The following is a 21486-nucleotide window of genomic DNA, read 5'->3' on the forward strand; positions in this document are numbered from 1 at the left end:
ACGATTATTATTTTTCGATAATATTATTATCGATATCATTTAGGTAGAGTCGATAAGCGAGAAGTCATTATGACAGATCAAAAATGTCGTGAAACTCCGGGCTCTGGTTAAGAATGAAAGCAAATGATGAAATGTAATGAAAAAATGCCTATAACTATTCTTCGACCGATATGTGGCTCGCCCATTCTGACTCTAACGTTGTGTTTTATTAATTTTCTATTTTGATTGGCCTATAGGCAGTACCTAGAGTAAAAAAATCCAGCACAAGACACAACCCTAATTTATTTTAATCTAATTAACTAGCAGCTCTGCTATAACACATGTATAACAGCGACATCTCTGAGACATGACTAACATTGCACAAAATTCGCATTTCGCACTTGCTTTGCTTTGAAAATGAATTCGTATAAGATATGGAAACTTGTACTTTCCCGGGGAATAAGTAGCCTGTTTCTACTTCTTTTTGAGATATTCCGAGATTATATTTGTTACTGACTGCTCATTATCCTTAAGAGTTAGGATGATAGTGAACTTAAAGTAAAAACTAGAAGAAGCAGTTTTTGCTGCACAGTCCAAAGATTATACGGATAGATAGTCAACTACTTATGGAATAATAGTCGTTGTACAGTCGTGTAAACTGATCGCGTGCCAGGGTCGGACCTTTTCATAATCAATTTCTCTATAGTTTCTTTGGCAGATATGACATATACGTATGATATGACATCAGTAGCATAAAGGTTCCAACCTGGCACGCGGCTCAGTTTTTTTTTACTGTACTTTGTGTAGGTTAACTATCCATTCACACTTATGCTACAATAATTATTATAAATGTAAATATAACTCTCTGTCTGTTACCTTTCACGCATAAACTTCCTAACTGATTTAGATACATTTTAGGATAAAGATAGTTTGTATAGCGATAAACGAATTCTACGCAGATTCTTTGGCCTCATCTGAACTTTACATCAGGTGAGGTAGGAGTCCATAACGGTCAATTTATTGTAAAAAAAAAACATAGTTTAATGGGTTTGGTGGCTTTATTTATTTCTAATTGGTATCTAGTTTAAACCTTTTTCTTATCCCACTGGAACTATACATTATTTCGGGATAAAAAGTAGCCTAGATGTTAATTCAGGGTAGATATTACCTGTATGCCAAATTTCATGCAAATCCGTTCAGTAGTTTTTGCGTGAGGTAACAAACATCCAAACATCCATCTATACAAACTTTCCCGTTTATAATATTAGTAAGAAATTTTAAAATACAAAATGCAATTTCATTAGGGTCATTTTTAGGTTTCCGTATCCAAAAGATGACAAATAAAAACCTATAACTGGCGCTTCTCTCTCCATTATTATAGCGCTTAAAATATGTATTCAATTTAAAGTTATTTATACGTTTCGTAAAATGTAAACGTTCCCATAAATTGTACAAATTGCTATCCTAGGTAATACCATGGCTTGGTCGTAAAATGGGAAACTAACGCACGAAATAGATAGTCCACTCTGTACGGTATCATTTTATTACTCTTATGAATCTAGTTTAGACTTAGGCACAGAGCACAACAGCTGGCGCACTAAAATGTTTTAACGTTTGCAGCTTAAGTTGTCACAGTTAGTCATATTAAGCACCAATATTACTTTAATATTCGAATTTACGGTTATACAACGAATTTATAGTGTTGAAATTCTTGCTGGTGAAAACTAGTATGTTGGTTGGTATGTACAGTCAAGGGCAAAGATATCGACACGGCCAAAGTTGCAAAAATATGTATACACGTCTTTATGCACTTAACATTAAGGCCGTGTATACATATTTTTTCAAGTTTGACCGTGTCGATATCTTTGCCCTTGACTGTACTACCTTATACTTTCGAAATTCATGCTGGTTGCCGGAACCAAGGATAAAAACTAGGACGGTACCGTATGAGTATTTCAGATATTTGCAAAAGTTGCAAAACTGACGTAATAGATTGCTGAAGCCACCTAATAAGATTTTTAGAATCTTTAAATAAATGTTTGCTATAAACAGGCTTTTTCGCTGGCTGTACTTGAAGTGGATGAAATTTGACTGGCAACATTCGAAGACACCATATCCACATAGGAAAATTGCATGTTTGAATTAAAGCTTGTAAAAAGTTTACAGATTTACTGATAGTTTAGTGCTGTCACATTACCTATGTATGACAGGTTTTAAATGTAGGTACTTGCCACACTAGCTCATAGGACATTGTTACTAACCCAATAGGTATGGATTTTTATCGGAATGAAAAAAATTGAATTGAATTGAAATTTATCACGTTGGTGAAATTAATCGATGCCAAACAGTTATTTTAAGTAAATTGCACAATGTCTGTGCACCGAGTGGAGAAGCTGCAGTAAGCTATGTCAGCTCCTAGACCAACGTCCTATAGCCTATAAATAAGATTTGAATTATGTATAACTTTGCCACCGATAGCTTTTTACATCTCTTTTTACCTACACGCATTTATTCATTACTCATAGATATAATACTGGTTTGGTTTTAGAACTTTTTAACCACTGATGCAATAAGTTTGATCGCTATGTGTGTGTCTGTTTATGACATTTTAGCTCCCAAACAGATCGATCAATTTTAATGCGGTGTTTTTTTTTTCAATTAAAAGCCAGTTTAATCCAGATGGTTCCTAGCTAAGTTTAATTAATATCGGTTCAGTTGTTTTTGAGATATTAAAATTTGAAAAAACAATATCGAGGTTTTAAATTTTTCTAAGTTGATGAGGTTGTTGACCTTTAATATGAAAATTATTCTATCAATTAACGTTGGCAATGGTACAGTCAGCAGCAGAAGTGGATGAGCGGTTACGGTGCTCATGAGCATGAGCATTTAGCAAAATGATCTACACGTGATACTAATGCAAGGTAATAAAAGAGTAACCGCTCATTCAAATTCAAATCATTAACAGCCTTATTCATAAAAAGTTAGAGCCTCCTTGAAGGCTCCTTGAAGGCCCGATGCTAAAAAACATGATTCATAAACGTCTGTTAGCGCTATCAGTCGATCAAGGCTCTGCCTAAAGTTAGAGGACCGTAGACCCTCCTTTATCTCTCTGCTAAGTCACAAAATGGCCGCCACAAGTTTGAACAGCTGACTTTGACTAGAGCAAAAAACCATAGTACCGAAGATATTTATAGTGAAGGCAGGCTACGCAGATAAAAAAAAAAAGAGGAAATTTATTTTCAGAATTTCTATTTAAAATCCTCTAAATTAGCAACAATCAATTAACAATAAATATGAAAAAAAATAAGGAATGATTAACATAATTATGGCTTTTTGCACAACATAAATATGCGGATCGGAAATGGCGGGAAAACAACATCTCGCTTTTTATTTTTTTTCCTGGTAATTTGCTGTCACTGCTGTCATTTTTTTTTTTTTAATTATCGATTAGGCCATTTTTTGTCTTTGATTTGTCAAGGTGGCCAACATAACGCGTCTAATCCGTCTATCAGCAGCTCAACAACTAGCAGACTGCTAGCAAGCGTTTATGAATCATACTTCTTGACAACCGTCTAAACAAGCTTAATCAGTCTGCGAAGTAACAGACGATCAAACCTCAATTAAGGATTTTTATGAATAAGGCTGTTATTCTGTAAACAGGCACTTTTACACGTCATTTCTTTTAAACTATCAGCGCTAGCACTCACTTCACTTCTGCTACAGACTGTATCCTTTCCTATGTTTTCTATTAATGACGGAATTAAAACTACCAGTGGGGAACCCTATCGCTTATATACTATGTAAAGATGTCACATCGAAAACATCGCATGACAGAAACAAAAAAAGAACTTTAAATAATTTGCAGAATATAGTCTAGACTAGACTAAAATCGCGTGATGGTATAAGAATTAGTCAAAACAATTTGTCTACCACTCCTACGCTATGTTGCCCACTTAATAATTTAGAATATATTATGTACACGGAACACAAATTTCCTCTTGAATGACTTAACGTGATGGGTGACACTCTACCGGCCCGGATAATACCGACATGGAAATACCGACCCTGTTTTTCTTGTACACGCCCATAGACTGACATAAGCTTCTATGGGCTTGTACCATCAGCCAAATATGTGGTCTACCACCCTAGAATTGATAATCGTTTGCATGTCATAAGACAATAACGCCAAAACACGTGTCTGTCAACTTGAAAGTTCGGCTTTAGCGACTTATTAATTTGATGTTCCTATCAAAATTTGTTTAAAAATTGGTAGACCACTTATTTGGCTGATGGTACAAGATAACCTAACCAACAAAAAGTTGGAAAACCCCCGACATTGTCACTTTAAATTTCAATATCTCAAAAACGGCTGAACCGATTTTGATAAAACATGTCTGAGAAACATCGCTGGAAAACCTGCTTTCAAATAAAAAAAACAGCATTCAAATCGGTTCACCCGTTTAAGAGCTACGGTACCACAGACAGACACACAAACACATATAGCGGTCAACCTTATAACAACCCTCTTTTAGCGTCGCGGGTTAAGAAAACAGGGCCGATTAAGAGTGTCACCCAACGTGATATAAATCTGAAAAATAGATTGGCCTAAAAATTACCAATACTTATCTGTTGAAAAATAGAAAGATTCGAGCGAATGGCACTATCTAAAACAAAAAAAATCGTCATGGCACATCACGTTGCCCGTGACTGTGCGAAGAATTCGATTATCTATTCTATCCCGATAAAACTATGAAATTTCCTGGGACAAAACTATTTTAATATCCTTTCCAGAGTCTCAAATTATCGCCATTTCAAAATTCATCTAAATCGTTCAGCAGCTTAAACGTGAAGAAGTAATAAACAGACAGAATTACTTACACAGAATTAGTAAGCAATAAGTAAATCAATAATTATCTTACTTATGGTGAAACTGCATTAAATCCGTTAGGTGTAAAAGTTATAAGCGTACATACATACAGACGGCGAGAAGTGACTTTATTTTATACTATCTATAAAAGATAAAGGTGTTAATTTTAACATAGATTTGTACTTACTGCATTACGTACTTACTCTTTGACGACACAAAACGAGCTACCGGCAACCGTGAACAGCAATCCTTCGCTACCTAATTACATTTGCATTTATTTAGGAAATGGCTCGGGAACCGTATTAAACTGTAAATCGGTGTGTTCGTTCCGGTTCGCGCCATTAACGTGCAGTGAACTGGCGTTTGAGTTGAACGAATATACTAGTAGATGGCGCTATGTAGAGAAATTAAACGTGTTAGTACATTGTGACAGGTCGATCACAAATCTAACTCTGTTTTTTTATCTGTGATTGTCGCAGTCTTTTTTTTGCGTTCAGTCATCTTCCTAAAATATGCAAAGGAAATTTCGTCCATACAGCCTAATTGTCTGTAGGTTACGTAACTAATTATTTCTGATAAAAAAATCCTTAAAATTAATTGTCTTGATGCAAACTTTTAAATATTTTTTGAATCAGGCGTTACTTTGCGAAGGTCCATATCAATGAACTAAAAGAATTTCTTAACCTTAAACTAAATTAAAAATATGTAAACCTAAAATAAAATAAAACAATGAAATAAGTAAATTTTGAAACATTTAAGATTTTTGGGCACCTTTTGTGCAATAGTGGGGTAAAAACGCTACTTGCGAGCAATTTTATGGATGTTCACCTAAATGATGTAACTTAACATACAACACAATGCTTTGAAATCTATTATTACATTGAGACTAGGAAATGTAACTGTTTAGCATTTTAACGACATCGTGTCAGATTATTCAAATCAGAAGTTAGCAGCGGGCGATTGGAATAATGGAGCATTAATTGATTAATGATTAGGAGAAATTGGCTCCATTGCGGGTTGTGCCAGCGTCAGATTAAATATGCAAAATCGAACAAATCAGAACAATAAAGGTGCGACCAAACCGCTGCTTAAAATCCGTCACCGTGTTTTAAGCAGCGGGTTGGTCGCACTCGCACCTTAACAGTTAAATTAAATAATAATTTGTTTGCCGTCGAGTAAACTCGAAATTTCATGAATTGTCAGTCCATTATGTTGACGTATGCATTACATATTTGGACATAAAATAAGTCAATGAACTAAAAGAATTTCTTTGCTCACCCGCGACCTTACGATAGATAAGTTTATGCAAAATATGCGTGTTCATGCATTTCACCACACACACACACACACACACACACACACACACACACACGCACACGCGCACGCGCACACACACACGCACACACGCACGCACGCACGCACGCACGCACGCACATCTGTGGTGTTAGACATCTGGTAGCATAGTGTTACGGTTGTGTAAAGTTGTGTTGCTCTGAAGACGAGCTCTGGTTGAGTTCGGAACGAGTCAGTGTAGTGTGGTGGTGGTGATAGATGGTTTTGTGTGATATGTGTGTGTTCTTACCGCGGCGGTAGTGAAGCCTCGTCGGCCTAAATGCATTTATTTATTTAAGATAATGATCTTCTACCATCAGTTGCAACGGTAAAGGCGTAAAAACCATACAACCTAACATGAACCTTTTTCAAATCAATCATCGTAATAATGCATGTAAACAAGAAACTATGCGGTAATTTATTACGCAATGCTACCTCGTCGCAACATAAATCAAGATATTATCTGTCAATATAAAATAAAGCATGTTCGAAATAGGTCGACGACCCGAAAGCAGTTCGCTTGTTTTTCGTGGCGAGAGATCCCACGTGAGATCGGAGTTACAGATTATTTTTAATTTTAATTGTTACACATTAAACAAAGTTTTTTTGATTTGGTATTTTTAAATGGCTCTCAAAAACATTGTTTTATACGCGTGTGAGTGTGTGTTTATTTATTGTATGTTTATTTAATGAGCTCCTACCTATTTTAATATTTTGAACAACAGGAACCTGATAAAGGTGATCCTGATCTACATTCCGTAGGAAAATGTGTAATTAAGAAAATATTTGTATTAAATTCTTAAAGCGATACACATAACTTACCACGTATGTTACGGTGTTAATTAGATAAATATAAAAACTCTAGTCTCCGCCCGCATTTTCGTTATTTACATATCATAATTACAAAACTCTCTATCCTGTGAAAATTACTCAAAATATTTTTTTTTTATTCCTTGTCAACATCATAAAAAAAAACCTTAAATTTTCCATGTTTTAATTTGACAAAAAATATAACGCATGTCTCTCTGTTTTCAGACTTTCCATTTGAACATCGAAGTACCTTGCAAGCCGACAAGAAGAAGTGAAGAATCAAGTGACAAATTTTACAAAAATGACACATTTGCGTAAATTATGCTCCATATCTTTCCAGAATTTTTATGCAATGTATTTATACGTAGTAGGTCCTTAAAATTGTTGAGACACATATTCAAACATGCGATTTTTTCCCGATTATTTGTTGTACTTACTGTTTTTTTTTTGTAAAAAAACTATTTGTAATTCTACTGGAACGTATACATAAACAAGCAATTTTTTTTCTTTATGTTATCATTTCAGTAGATTTTAAAAAGAAACTCAGTAAGTCGAATTAAAAAAAAAAACTATTTTAATGGCGTCACACACGTAAAAGGTGGCTCCATCTTTTAAAAATGTGATGAACTTTATCTCGACCAACTTATCAATGCTAGTGGCTGAAGCTGAAACTAAAAACATCCAGTATAATCAAGCTTCATGGTCTAGAAAAGTGCAACAACAGCGACTCAGCTAGGAGCAAAGATAAGTTGGTTTTGTTCAGCTTGGTGAGTTGTAAGTTTTAGATGCTTGAGTTTTAATTATTTACACTAGAGTAAAATGAATTTGCTACTAACATAACCAAATATGAAAAGAAAATTTTAAGTTGTTAATAATTATCAAATAAACATCTCAAGTGCCTAAAACTCGAAATAATCTGGGTTTTCATTTTCTTTGTTAAATATTATGAGTATTATACTAACAAAGTCAAACGAATATCTGCTTAAATAAATAGTTTTACGAAATATGAAGATCAATAAATTTGATTACATAGTGGAGCCAGTGACGATGTCTGATTTTTTTAAAGTGAATGAATGATTTTGTTTTATTAAATTAGGTTTTGTTAAAGACAATTTTTAGTATTTTTTCAAATTTGATGTAATAACTATGCTGTCGCCGCCGAGTCTAAAAATATGTTTTTGTACGGTTTTACTTTATATTTAAAATATTTTTTGGGAACTAGACTGGAGCTACTTCCGCCATCTGTGTTTCATGTTCCGAACCTTCCTTGTGTCAACTTACCGTGTAAAACCGCAATCATGCTTTAGTTTCAAAAATACAAACATTTGAACATAGAACCTCCTCCTTCTTTGAAGTCTGTTAAAAAGAAGGAATCTGATGCATTTGTTACTAAAACAGCTTTAAGGGTAGAGCGTATAAACTATTGATTTCTACAAATTATATATTTACTGTATAATGCTTAACTTAACAGCGAATGGAAATCAGTCTCCTTCGAAAGGCACTTCGCAGTTTATTTTTTTTCAGTAAGTAATCACTTTTTAGAGGTTATTTTTTCATTTATGAGGCCGTACTACGTTTTTTTAATAAAAATAACTTAAGATCAATATTGATATCGATTCGACACCTGTATCGATCGTTCCTTCGATATAAGTATTGAATACAAAATTAATTTGAATGTATTTGATCTCTTTATGGATAATTAATATTGTTATTTATGAATATAATGCCATATTACGGTATAATTTTTCTATAGAATTAAGTTAGATTAAGTTATAAAATGTAGTTTTATTATAATAATTGTCCCATTTCGCTAGTAAACAGACTTATACTTACCCTTTTCAGTAGGAACACATTTTGCCTTAAAAAATAAGCAATTCCATGTATGTCTGAAAAGTCATATGTAGAAATGAGAAATACCCATTTTTACACTAAATTAAAAAGACACAATAATTCCAGCTCTTTGTAAATGGCTAAACAATATGTGTACTGTCACTAAGTAACACTGTTTGCCTCATGGGCTGCCGATAACTTGATCCATTTACGTAATGTTGAACATTTTAGTCACTTTTCAATTCATACTTATCCCAAATCATAAGGCCTAGGTAAGAAATTTTTCGCAAATTCAGAACCAAAAACATGAGGTGCCTTAATTTAGTGAAATAATTCGCTTCTTTCAAAACATTTGTATTTAAAATAAGATATGATTTAATGTTGCAATCTACTTGGCAATGTACGTTAGGCTTTGTTCACAATATTCCAGTAAAACCGTTCCAGTAGAACGACACTGCGCTGCTGCAGGACTACTACGAAACTCGAAACTCGAAGTTCAGATCGTGCGGTCCCTCTGACACTTATACTATTTGATACGAGAGCGAGAGGGACGGTACGATACGAACTTCGAGTTTCGTAGTCGCCCTGCTGGTTCAATCTATTGTGATGATGCCCTCCACGACGTATCCGTCGACGGCGAACCCTTCTATGAATTAAATCGGTTTGCTCCGCTTATGTGACCCGAACTTTGTGCTAAATGTGCGGTCACAAGGCGCACAAAACAGCTGTCCCGAAGAGTTAGACGAGCTATTTCGAGGCTCTCAGTTGACTTTTTTTTTTTCAATCTATTCACAGATAGAAATTATATCTTCCTTTAAGACGTAAATATATCTTGAAGCGTATTTTTAAAGCAATTATTATATCTTATCCAAAAATACTTTACTTGGTTCAAATTACTAATCCGCATTGTTTAAAAAAAAATCTTTTTAGGAATTTCCAAAACAATTAGTACAAAAAATATAGTTTTAAACTGAAAATGACTTTCTTTAATCTACTGTCTATAAATTCTTAACATTAAAGTGAACATTCTATTACGTAGGTATTTAATCAAAGAATTTCAATTTTGAACGAAACATCACCGCATATTTAATTGCGGACATTGCGGGGCCGTGATTATTATTATTATTTTATTATTATTAAAATACATTTGCATGATGTTAATTACAATTGTAAAAAGCTAGCTAACATCACGGCCCCGCAATGTCATTCTACTGGAATGGTTTTACTGGAGTAATGTAAACTTTTTCACCTTACAATGAGGGTTTTGTGACAGGGCCTGGTATCGTGAGGTCCCTTCGACCTCTTTGACATCTGTGTCACGTTTGTGAATGATTTTAAAACTAAATGAGTAAATGAGCCAATCGCAAACAAGACCATAGGTAACGTCAAACAAGCCTGTCGATACTAACGCCATCTAGTGATTTTTCGCCTGTCAAGAAACCTGCATTAATTTCAGACGGAAAGAAGACGTCGTGCTATAAATAAACGTAAACTACCGTTTCGTACATTACAAGTAAATTGACTTAAATAAATGACTACTTAATGTTTAAGAGAAACAGTCACAAGTATGCTAGAAAGTAAGTTAAGTAATTTTGTATGCATTTATCATTTTTACGTACTTAGTAGTCGGTTTAGTTGGTACACGTGTTTTAATGTAATTAAATGCCAAGTATAAACAACAATAGGGTCCATACCAATTCCGAAAATACCAGATCACCAGTACTTAAATCATTATTCTAATAAATTTATTTGACGAATAAATGTGATGCCGTCTCTTTTTATTTTGTTCGAATAGACGGAGACGGCATCCCATTTATCCCTCAAATAAATTTAATCAATGAGTGGTGAAACAGCCCCTATCTACTAACTAAACTGACTTTTTAACATTTGAATTTAATTATTATGTAGAAAACACCCTCACTTACCGATAATTTTCTCGGAGGTTCAAATATATCTTGAATTTTAATTTGAATCTTTGATTTAATTATCACCTACCATTTCAAGGTACTATTATTACAATTTTGTATTCCAAATGTCAAATGTTTTAGCTTAGTCCTATTTGTCATAGCTTAGAATATTTTATTATTATTGTCATTGGTTTATAATTATTTTTCAATGAATGTTGTCAGTCTCAAGATAATAATGTAATTCTTACGAATAAATGAAATGATATCGTAAACTGTGCTTTTATTCAATTTTAATTAATAATTCAATTTAACACTAAGAGCCGATTTAATATTTACAATGGAAGACTATCTGATAACTCAGCCAGTCTTCTGTAGGTACAATTGGGTATTATTGAAAATTTAGAGGACTATGTTAATACAGTAAAGCCATAAGAAAATTTGTTGGTAACGTTTTACTTATTTTTTAATAAAAAACCTTCCCCAGAATGAAAATATCAACTTTACATCAATTAAACGAACGATAACATACAAAAACATTATAACTACACCAGAAATATGATTTGGTAGAAATTGGATAAAACAAAATTTCTTCATACTTATAACTTATTTAGCTGTCGACTTATTTGCGAAAAATTCGTTTACTCATATCGCTGTGTCGCGGGAACTTTAAAATTTTCCAGGATATAAACTCTCCAGGACTTAAACTACAAAATACCAAATTTCATCACGATCGCGTGATTGGTGAGAACTTTAGGCGAAAAACAATTACCCATACGTATGTAGTTCGTTACATTCGCATTTATAATATAGATCACGGGATTAGTTTAATATTTTGCAGTAGCTACTGTAATCATCGGTACCTAAGTCTTAGGAAAATATATAGAATCTCTCTTTTCAATGGTAAATTTGAGGACAAAAGAGTTTATCTTTGAACTATAACTCGAATCTTCCAAAATTGTCACATATGTTATTTTTGTAAACATCCCATTATTTACAAACCTGTTTTAGATAAAAATAGACCTGCCTTAATTCAATGCTGCCATCTAGATCTCAGCTCCGTAAACTATCTTCGTCAAATCAAAGCTACAAACACTTTAGCCAGCACATGTCAGATGATGCCAAACAAAACGAATATCATAATCTTCATCACGCACGGTTGTAGATGCACTAGCTGCACTAAAGCTATGACTAAATTCGAAAATAGTTTCATAGATGGCGTTAAAGTCAATGCGCCTTAATTTGGTTACAGAATTTCTCATGTTCCATTTTTACATAACTTTACAGTAGGTAATTAAACAGAACAGTAACGATGTGAAAATGTTTTTTCTTCGTTAACGTTACATCAAAGAAAATTGAATAATATCCTTGTCTTACCCAACTAATACGTCGAATGCGGGGAATGTGTGGTAACACATTATAGTGGCTTTGTGTTTATTATTTTAAAGTATTAGATTTCGTCTGTGGTATACTTTAAACCTATTAACAAGGAACAAAAGAGAATCAATATTATTAATTTAAAAATCACAGAATAAATTATACTTGCCTGACTGAAGCTAAACTGCGAAGCACTAACAAAAATGACAACTTTATTGCGAAGTTAATGTATTTGTTTAACAAAAATGTACAGTAAAAGTGATAAATTACAATTGCATTACCGTTTTTTCTTTTTAGTAGGAAATATTTGGCCCCTTCCAGTGCTGGTTATGTAAGGTTTTACGAGACAAGTTTTTAACAAATCTATAAAGAAAAAATAGTCAAAACATTTATTTCAATAATCACACAACGATTTAAAACATACTTAGGTATTATTTACAAATTTTACTAAAAACAACTAATAACATTACGGCAAGAAATAATTCAACCCTCCCAAATGTCCATCGTCCCGTTGTCGCTGCATCTTCAATCTCTCGTCCTCAAAACCATCAATGCCAAGTCCAAGTCGTTCAATTAATTTTTCTCCTTTATCACCATGCAGCTCAATAAATTGCCGCCTCCGTCTTAAAGCAACGTCAGGATCAAATTCCCATGTTTGCCGGCCGTGTATTACTGGCAACCCCACAAGGTTTGTTTGGATGAAAGCTCGAATTGGGCCGATTGGGTCCGGCGCGGTGACTAGCCGGTAAGAGAGCACGCAGAAGTATATTGTTATCTGTAATTAAAAAAATGCTGTAAGAATTAGGCGGGAGCGCAGTCGTCATTCACCGATACCTCTCATACCTACTTCGTTTTCTAGATTTTAAAACCAGAATTGGCAAAATTGTTATAATAAAAAAAAATAATTATTTCAGATTTCATACGATCCATAGGCATAATGTTAGTAACAGAGAAGTCCTTATACAACTAGATATGTTAGTATAAGTAGACATTATGTAAATACACTTTTTTATTTATTTCTGTTAATTATTATCAGAGACACTCAGTGTTGATCTATAATATTTAGTTTAACATAACAATCAGTAAGTGTTGTCGATTCTTAATCCATCTCTTCCTCGACCTTTTTTCATCCGGCTCGAAGGACCAATATTTTGGATTAAAAGAATAGGCACTGGTTTTCCGTTGGAACAAAAGTATAATCAAAGTCACATATCAAAAATCCATAGACAATAAAAAGATGTATTAAAACCTAAAATACTCTAAAAAGTTGTGCAATCTTGCACACTCAGATATATGAAGAATCAAAAAAATTAAATTATAAAATGTCAAAGTTAATAAAATACAATAAAAAACAATATAAATGTTCTCAATTATATCAAAATTAATTAAATAATAATAAGTAACACTGAGCACTGCAAGCCTTAAGATTGGACTAGCGATGAATAGGTCAAAGACCCAACTTATGACCAACAGCACGAAACGACGGATCTCGGTAGATGGGCAGAAAATACAATATGTTGACGAGTATATATACTTGGGCCAAGTAGTCTCTTTCATAAAGAAGTCGAAAGACGAGTCGAAAACACCTGGAAGAGCTACTGGTCCATGAAACAGCTTATGAAGGGAAACCTTCCAATAACACTTAAGCGAAAACTCGTCGACATGTGTATCCTGCCCGTCCTAACCTACGGTGCACAAACATGGTCCCTGACTGAGAATCAAAAGTCCAAACTTAAGGTTTGCCAAAGAGCGATAGAGCGTAGCATATTAGGTGTGAAACTGATGGACAGAATCCGGAACACCACGCTGCGCTCAAAAACACGCATAACCGACGTTGGGAAAAAGACTGCTAAGCTAAAATGGGACTGGGCTGGACACGTCTGTCGCATGCACCCACAAAGGTGGGCTCGCACAGTTACTTGGTGGGTGCCGGAGAACGGCCAGCGACATCGAGGCAGACCGAGAAGGAGATGGCGGGACGATCTGGACACGTACGCAAAGGACTGGCCTGACATTGCGTCAGAACGAGAGTTGTGGAGGTCAAGGGGGGAGGCTTTTGCCCAGCAGTGGGACACTATACAGGCTACTTTAAAAAAAAAAAAAAAAAAAAAGTAACACTAAAAAAAACAACTATACAATAAAAAAACACAAGATATAAAAAAACTAAAACTACTCAAGACCCGTCCGCATCGTACTTGGCCCAAACGTACCCATCACCCCAACGCATTGCCCCGTTGTATGGCCAACGAGACCCGCTGAACCAAGTACGACCCGGAAGGGGTCCCCTCCTCTGTCCCTCATTCTGCGCCCCAACTCCCAAACCATGCATTATTTAAATGCAGTTTGGCCCAGTGCGCGGTAATGTCACTTTATATCACTGTCCATCTTGCTAGCCAACACTGGTTCAAGACATGAGGCTGTTGCCACCGTCGCGCAGGCGGCGCAGCGCCGCGCCGCATCGCTTAAGGTAGCATTCCGTTCTTAGCGACCGCGACGCGCGCCCGCGACTGCAGAAACTACTACGAAACTAGAAACTCGAAGTTCGTGTCGTGCGGTCCCTCTGACACTTATACTATTTAATACGAGAGCGAGAGGGACGGTACGATACGAACTTCGAGTTTAGAGTTTCGTAGTAGCGCTGCTGGGTCGCGCGACCTACTGCTTAGTATGAATTTATATGGAGCACTAAACAAATGCCGCGACCGCGTCGTGCGACCGGTGGGCGCGGCCAGAGAACAACCATGGTCGCGTGGTCGTCTGGTCGCCGTCGCGTTCGCAGTCGCTAAGAACGGAATGCTACCTACACAGCGTCGCGTGGAACCCGTCGACGCCGCGTCGGCGAACATGCCCGACGCGCTGCACCAGCGCGGCAGCCACAACAGAGGGCCTACTCTGAAGTTCGAAAATTGAAGTTCGTAGCGTACCCTCCCTCTCGCTCTCGTATTAAATAGTATAAGGAGTCAGAGGGAGTTCGAGTTTCGTAGTAGCTCTGCAGAACCCTGAACGCGTTGTTGTACCGGCAGTACTGGACCCGCAGAGCATTAAGCGATACGGAAAATATCTGGCCGGCGGAGAAAATCTGTGGCCATGGCATGGCCATCACTTTTTTTTCTCATCTCATACTGTGTGACAGAATGTAGTGGTGAAAATAGGTACCTAATTACAATTTCCAGTGCGTTAGACGATAAAGCCATTGATACATACCACACTCGAGACAACACAGCATTAGATAAAGACAAATCTCAACTCTCAAGTCTGTGCATCACAAATAGTGCTTTAACTGAAGTTCCGGTATCGATTTCACCATTAAATTAGAGTTGAGATTTAGTTTCGATCTCGGTAGAAATTTTACTTAAAGCAGCGTTTCCACCAGAGATGTGCGAGGAATGTGTTTTTCATCAACCAATCGAAACGCTTCATTTACCTGTCCTCGCACAGCACCGCTCTGGTGGAAACGGCTGAGGAGCGAGGCGAAGTAAATGAAGCGTTCCTATTGGTTCATGCGAAACACATTCCTCGCAACACATCTTCGCTCATCTCTGGATGAAACGAAGCCTTAAATTGTTAATGTGAATTAACAAATAAGTAAAATTAAAAGTATTTATTGAAAGTACGATTTGACAAAAGCAAAGGAACAGAGTTGTTATAAGAATTCAAAAGACGGTTGCCTGGATACTTAAATCCATAGACAAGACATATAGGTGTGCAACCTTCTTAACATCCACTTCTCTTTTCATGGTGATAAACCAATCTTTTGGGATAAGAATGCCAATCTTGGCTTAAATAGCGGCTTGGTGAGCATATCAGCAAGCTGCTCTTCAGCGGGAACTTGCTCGACTTTCAAAACACCATCATTAACGCACTCTCTTACGTAGTAGTATCGTAAGCGAATATGTTTTGTTCGGCGGTGGTACTCGTAAGGAGGGTTGTGCGCTAGCTTCACTGCTCCTTCATTGTCAACATATAAAGTTGGAGTGTGATGCGGCGAGGTCAGCTGTCCAACAAGACGTTTAAGCCACACCATTTCTCTGCAGGCTTCGCTAGCGGCGACCAACTCGGCTTCTGTGCTTGAAAGTGCTACAGACTTCTGTTTCTTGCTTTCCCAGCTGACTAATGACCGGTGCAGTAAACAGAGTATTCCACTTGTCGAGTGACCAGTGTCTAAGTCACCTCCGTGGTCTGCATCACTATAGGATTCAAGGCCTGTCGACACACTTCGTTTGTAAATGAGGCCTCGAGATTCTGTTCCTTTTAGGTACCTCATTATTCTTTTTACTTTTATCACATCTTCTGTAGATGGGTTTTCTAGCTTCCTTGATACTACGCTTATAGCAAAAGCTATATCAGGACGAGTCGCCACCATCAAGTAACTGAGTGCTCCCACAGCTTGTCTGAAAGGGAATTCTGTATTAATAGAATTGCTTTCTTGGGAAATATTTTCTCGCGACTCCTTTACAGCTGGTGTTGCGGCTGGTTTGCAGTTCGTCATTCCGAATTTTTCGAGTATTCGTTTGACGTAGGCTCTTTGGTGTACAAGGATAGCACCATCAGCTTGACGCTCCAGTTCTAAGCCAAGGAAATAAGATGCAGGCTTCGTTGTGATTTTAAAACGAGCTTTTAATTCGTGTTCTATAAAGTGTTCTGCTTCTGCTTCATCCGTTGATGCAATAAGACCGTCATCAACATACAGGCCTAGTAACACTTTGGCATTTCCACGTAGACGAAAATATAAACACGGATCCGCTTCGGTTTGTTTAAATCCCGATTCCATCAAGAACTCATGGATACAAATGTTCCAGCAGCGTGGAGCTTGTTTTAAACCGTAGAGGCTTCTTTTTAACTTGCATAGCCTTCCTGTTCCATCATTATATCCTTCAGGCTGTTTCATATACAATTCCTCTTCTATTTTTCCATTTAAGAAAGCAGTAGCAACATCAAACTGACGTAAAGTCAACCCTTCGTTAGCGGCAATGCTTAATAAAACTCTGATTGTGCTTAATTTAGCTACAGGACTGAAAGTCTTATCATAGTCTATTCCTTCTCTTTGCGAGTAGCCTTTGATTACTAATCTTGCCTTATAGCGATCAATGCTTCCGTCCGGGTTCAGTTTCAGTTTAAACACCCACTTGCTGGGCAATGCTCTGACTTTACCTTCTGGGCGGACTAATTCCCAAGTTTGATTTTCAGAAAGAGAACTAATTTCGCTGTCCATAGCTTTGCGCCAACAATCCCGTTCAGGTCCATCAATTGCCTCTTTGTATGTAATTGGCTCTTTACTTTCACTTAAGCCAATGTTCAGTACAAAATCGTCAAGCCGTGTAGGAGGTTTTATTGTTGACCTATCTCTCAATGTCATCCTCCTTTCTTCGACTTCAGGGGCAGGCGACTCTTCACTATCTGATATATCATCTTCCTCTCTCGTTGATATAAAAGAATCATCAGTTTGGACTTCGATGTCAATATTTGATTCGCTTTCATTATTATCTGATTCCAAAATTTCTTCATCTAAGTTTGATTCTCCATTCGTATTTGTTGAAGATGACTGTTCTGCCGGTATGCCTGATATAGGCAGGTCAAACGAAATCGGTTCCATTGGGCTTACACTTATTGGTAATTTAACTGGGTCACATGATCTCAAGGTTATTTCTTCAAAAGTAACGTCTCTGGATCGGACCAACTTGTTACTTTCCTTATTCCAGATTCTGTATCCCTCATCATTGTCATACCCAATAAGTATACCTTTAACCGCTTTCTTATCTAACTTCTTCCTAGTGACTTTTGGAACATGTGCATAGCAAGTACTGCCAATAATTCGTAGGTGCCGTATCCTTGGTTTTTTATTGTACCAAATTTCATAAGGACTTATATCCATTGACGTTGGGCCTGTACGATTAAGTATATAGACTGCAGTATTTACTAATTCAGCCCACAGCCCTTGGGGCAGTTGTTTTGCATGCATCATGGTTCTTGCAGCCTCAACAATGGTTCTGTTTTCGCGTTCTGCAGAACCATTTTGCTCCGGCGTATGTGGCATTGTAAGTCTTTGACGAATGCCATTCTCTTGAAGAATTTTCCTCACGGCCTGATTATCAAATTCGCCTCCGTTATCTGATAGGAGCTCTTTCACTGTATGTCCTGTTGTTTTTATTTCAGCTAACATCAGTTTCAGCTTCTGACTAACTTCTGACTTCTGTTTTAATAAGTAGACATAACGGAATTTTGATAAATCGTCCTTAAAGACTACAAAATACTTGAACTTTGAAATAGACAAACTAAAGGGACCACAAACATCTGCGTGTATAAGCTCTCCAACTTCAGTCGCCTTTTCTCTTGTCCCAAATTTCATTTTATGTGATTTTCCATAAATACAACCTTCACATAATTCACTGTCTTGTTTCAGCTTTATACCAAGCTCTCTTTCTACAACTTTCTTTACATGAGCCTTATTTTGATGTCCCAACCTTTCATGATACAGCTGTAGTAAGTTTTTCGATTCTAGGCAATTGATTTCTAAAGGCTTGACAGGTTTAACATTGCTCAACTTCAGTTGATATAATCCTCCATGTTTCTTCCTGTTTCCAGATAACATTATGTTGCCATTGACTGATAAGTGACATTCTGTAGCTTCTGAAGTAAATACACTATTTGAAAGCCTGTCTTGGGCCGAAAGTACAGAGAAAAGGTTCTTCTTTATGGTGGGTACATACCACACGTCATTCAGAGTGATCAATTGTTTGTTTCCTTTAACATCAGCCAGTACAGACAGCTTGCCTTTGCCGACAGCCCTAACTGCTTCTCCATTCGCAGTTGTTACCGTGTGAGCACCTTCGAAATCTTCAAATGATTCATACAAATCACACCTGTGGGTAACATGGCTCGTGGCTCCGTTGTCAACAAACCAGTTATCATGGTCTAAGCTTGAACTACTGTTTTCAAAAGTCATGAGATTCATGTTAACTTTCACGCTTGAATCACTCTTCGATGTTGACGGTTTTGGTTTCGGCGGACGTCCATCGGTGATCCATTTAGAGCATCCTTTGACTCTATGACCGATCTCACCGCAATAGTGACACTTTTCCTTGTCACGTTTGTCAATTTGTTTCTTATTCTTCTTCAGTTTCGATTCTGTTCTTCGCACGTAAAAAGCCTCCATATCTTCTTCATTCTTTGAGGATAGTGCTCTTTCATGAGAACATAGTTGACTTGTCAGATTATCTACGGTACGATCAGACTTTGACATCAACAACCAGCTAGACTTGAATGCAAAGTATTCATCAGGAAGTGTTTCCAAAATCTTGCAAATAAGAAAAATTTCTGGCAAATCACATTTCGCTGAATCTTTTTTCTGCAATTCTTGTGTAAGCGAAAACCAAATGTTCTTCATTTTCGACAAATGGGAAGCTATGTCATCTTCAACTTGTTTCTTGTAGCCAAAGAATTTCATACATAGGTCATAGGCTCATCTTCTGAAACTCCATCTATAAGCGGTGCAGTTCCAGCCATACCTCTCTAGACGTATAATATAGCATAACTTTCTGAAGGTTAGTTTCAGCTCTGACAAATTTGTCGTTATAACTAGCAATACTGACTGCTCCTTTAAGATAAGTCTTTATTGCCTTCAGAAAATGCTATCTGGCCATGACTTAGCTTTATCTCATACTAGCTTAGAAGTGGTAAGTATTCCTAATTACAATTTCCAGTACGTTACACTCTTAAGGCTATACCTATCTACACTCCAGACGTCCAGCTTTTAGTAAAGACAACTCAACTTCAAGTTTGTGCTTCACAAAACGATTTAACCATCTTTTGGTACGATTTAACCATTAAATTACTTGACAATAAATACTCTCGGTAGAAATTTTACTTAAACCAGCTTCCACCATGTTAATGTGAATTAACAAATAAGTAAAATTAAAAGTATTTATTGAAAGTACGATTGGTGGAAACGGCTGAGGAGCGAGGCGAAGTAAATGAAGCGTTCCTATTGGTTCATGCGAAACACATTCCTCGCAACACATCTTCGCTCATCTGTGGATGAAACGAAGCCTTAAACTTGGACCAACATCGAAACTTGGGCTACTACGAAACTCGCCAATCGAAGTTCGTATCGTACCGTCCCTTTCACTCGCGTATTAAATGACATAAGCGTCAGCGGGACGGCAACATACGAAGTTCGAGTTTTGCACTTCGGAGTATAGGGCCAGGATTCGATTACAAGAGCTTGCCTAGGTTCGCGAGCTACTGGCATCTTGAGTTATCATCTTCATCGGCAGAACTTTTTTTTTTTTTCTCGGCACAAAATTGTAGGGCAAACTGCTATGAAAACGTGCACTTTTGAACAAAGTCCTCTCTCCCTGGACGTCACAATAATGATTTCGTCTATTGCATTCAGCGGTTGCCCGAAACTTTCGCAAGTTTAGGCGCTACGTTGTTATTTCACTCAGAAAAGAAATGCTGGCATTTTTTTTAGAGCTACCATAATACCAATTTATCGGATTATCGCTACTAAAACACAAGCATATAGTTACAAAAACTAAAATGAATGCAGTTTCATTTGTATCTCGATAAGAATTGTCCTCAAACTAGACTTTGATTTTAACTGATAAACCAATACTTAGTCGGTTTCGTTTCTGATATATAGTTTTATAATACGCTAGTTTCGATCGGACATTAAATACTCACAAAAATATTGTCTGTCTCACCTGACACACCAGCTGACCATGGTTTAATTACGACAGATTTATTTTACACTGATTTTTCATCTAGCTTTATTCCGACATTCAACCTAAAAACACATTTTTCTTTCACAGTAAAATCACTTTAAAACAATACGTACAAATAACCGCTGCATGTTGTTACCGCGCGTGCGTGCCTCGAACTACACTCGCTGAACAAGTTTTATTCCAACTTAACATATAAAGTAGTTTATAGGATTACTTAATACTGTCCTTTATTCCGTTACGCCACCGTGCGTCCTATCCGTACAGAGTCGGAACAACAAACACGGTTTAAATTTTGTCACAAAAATAATATTAATTTCGAGGTAACGTTTACGTAAACCATTGTTGGAGATGAAAAGATGCATCGCTAATTGGGTATTAGTTAATAGCTGTTTCGTTATTAACTGGCTAATGTATTAGTTTTTTTCTAAAATCAGTAGAAGTCTAGCAGCGAAAGCTAACAAAAGTTTTTTTTGTATTGGTGACACTAAAATCTTAAGTTATTGCAGTATTCGTAACACTTTTAAATGTCTGTGGTTATCTTTTTGTTGGTTTACGACCTTTTAAAATGTTATTGGTTTCTAGGGAATTCGCTAAAACGAGGCCAAGGCATTTGGTTCCGATACAGTTTCCGTTAAAATGTTTATTGTTCGTCAGACAATTGCTA

General features: G+C 36.6%; 2 protein-coding genes across 4 annotated transcripts in view; one reads left to right on the plus strand and one right to left on the minus strand.

Moving 5' to 3' along the window:
* sano (CABIT domain-containing protein serrano) overlaps nucleotides 1-7682 on the plus strand; it is a 128317-nt gene extending 120635 nt beyond the window's left edge. For all 3 annotated transcript variants that reach the window (XM_074104926.1, XM_074104927.1, XM_074104928.1), the window contains one exon: nucleotides 7214-7682. The gene's annotated coding sequence lies outside the window, so the exon portion shown is untranslated. The remainder of the gene's footprint in view (nucleotides 1-7213) is intronic.
* Nucleotides 7683-12465: 4783 nt separating this feature from the next.
* LOC141440418 (uncharacterized) lies at nucleotides 12466-21085 on the minus strand. The gene is made up of 2 exons (XM_074104929.1): nucleotides 20936-21085; nucleotides 12466-12874 (listed from the first exon to the last, which is right to left on the minus strand). The coding sequence occupies exons 1-2, from the start codon at nucleotides 20948-20950 to the stop codon at nucleotides 12566-12568; spliced, it is 324 nt and encodes a 107-aa protein (XP_073961030.1). The 5' UTR covers nucleotides 20951-21085; the 3' UTR covers nucleotides 12466-12565.
* Between the last annotated feature and the right edge of the window lie 401 nt (nucleotides 21086-21486).

The sequence above is a fragment of the Choristoneura fumiferana genome, chromosome 22 (assembly GCF_025370935.1).
Source record: "Choristoneura fumiferana chromosome 22, NRCan_CFum_1, whole genome shotgun sequence".
Classification (NCBI taxonomy): domain Eukaryota; kingdom Metazoa; phylum Arthropoda; class Insecta; order Lepidoptera; family Tortricidae; genus Choristoneura; species Choristoneura fumiferana.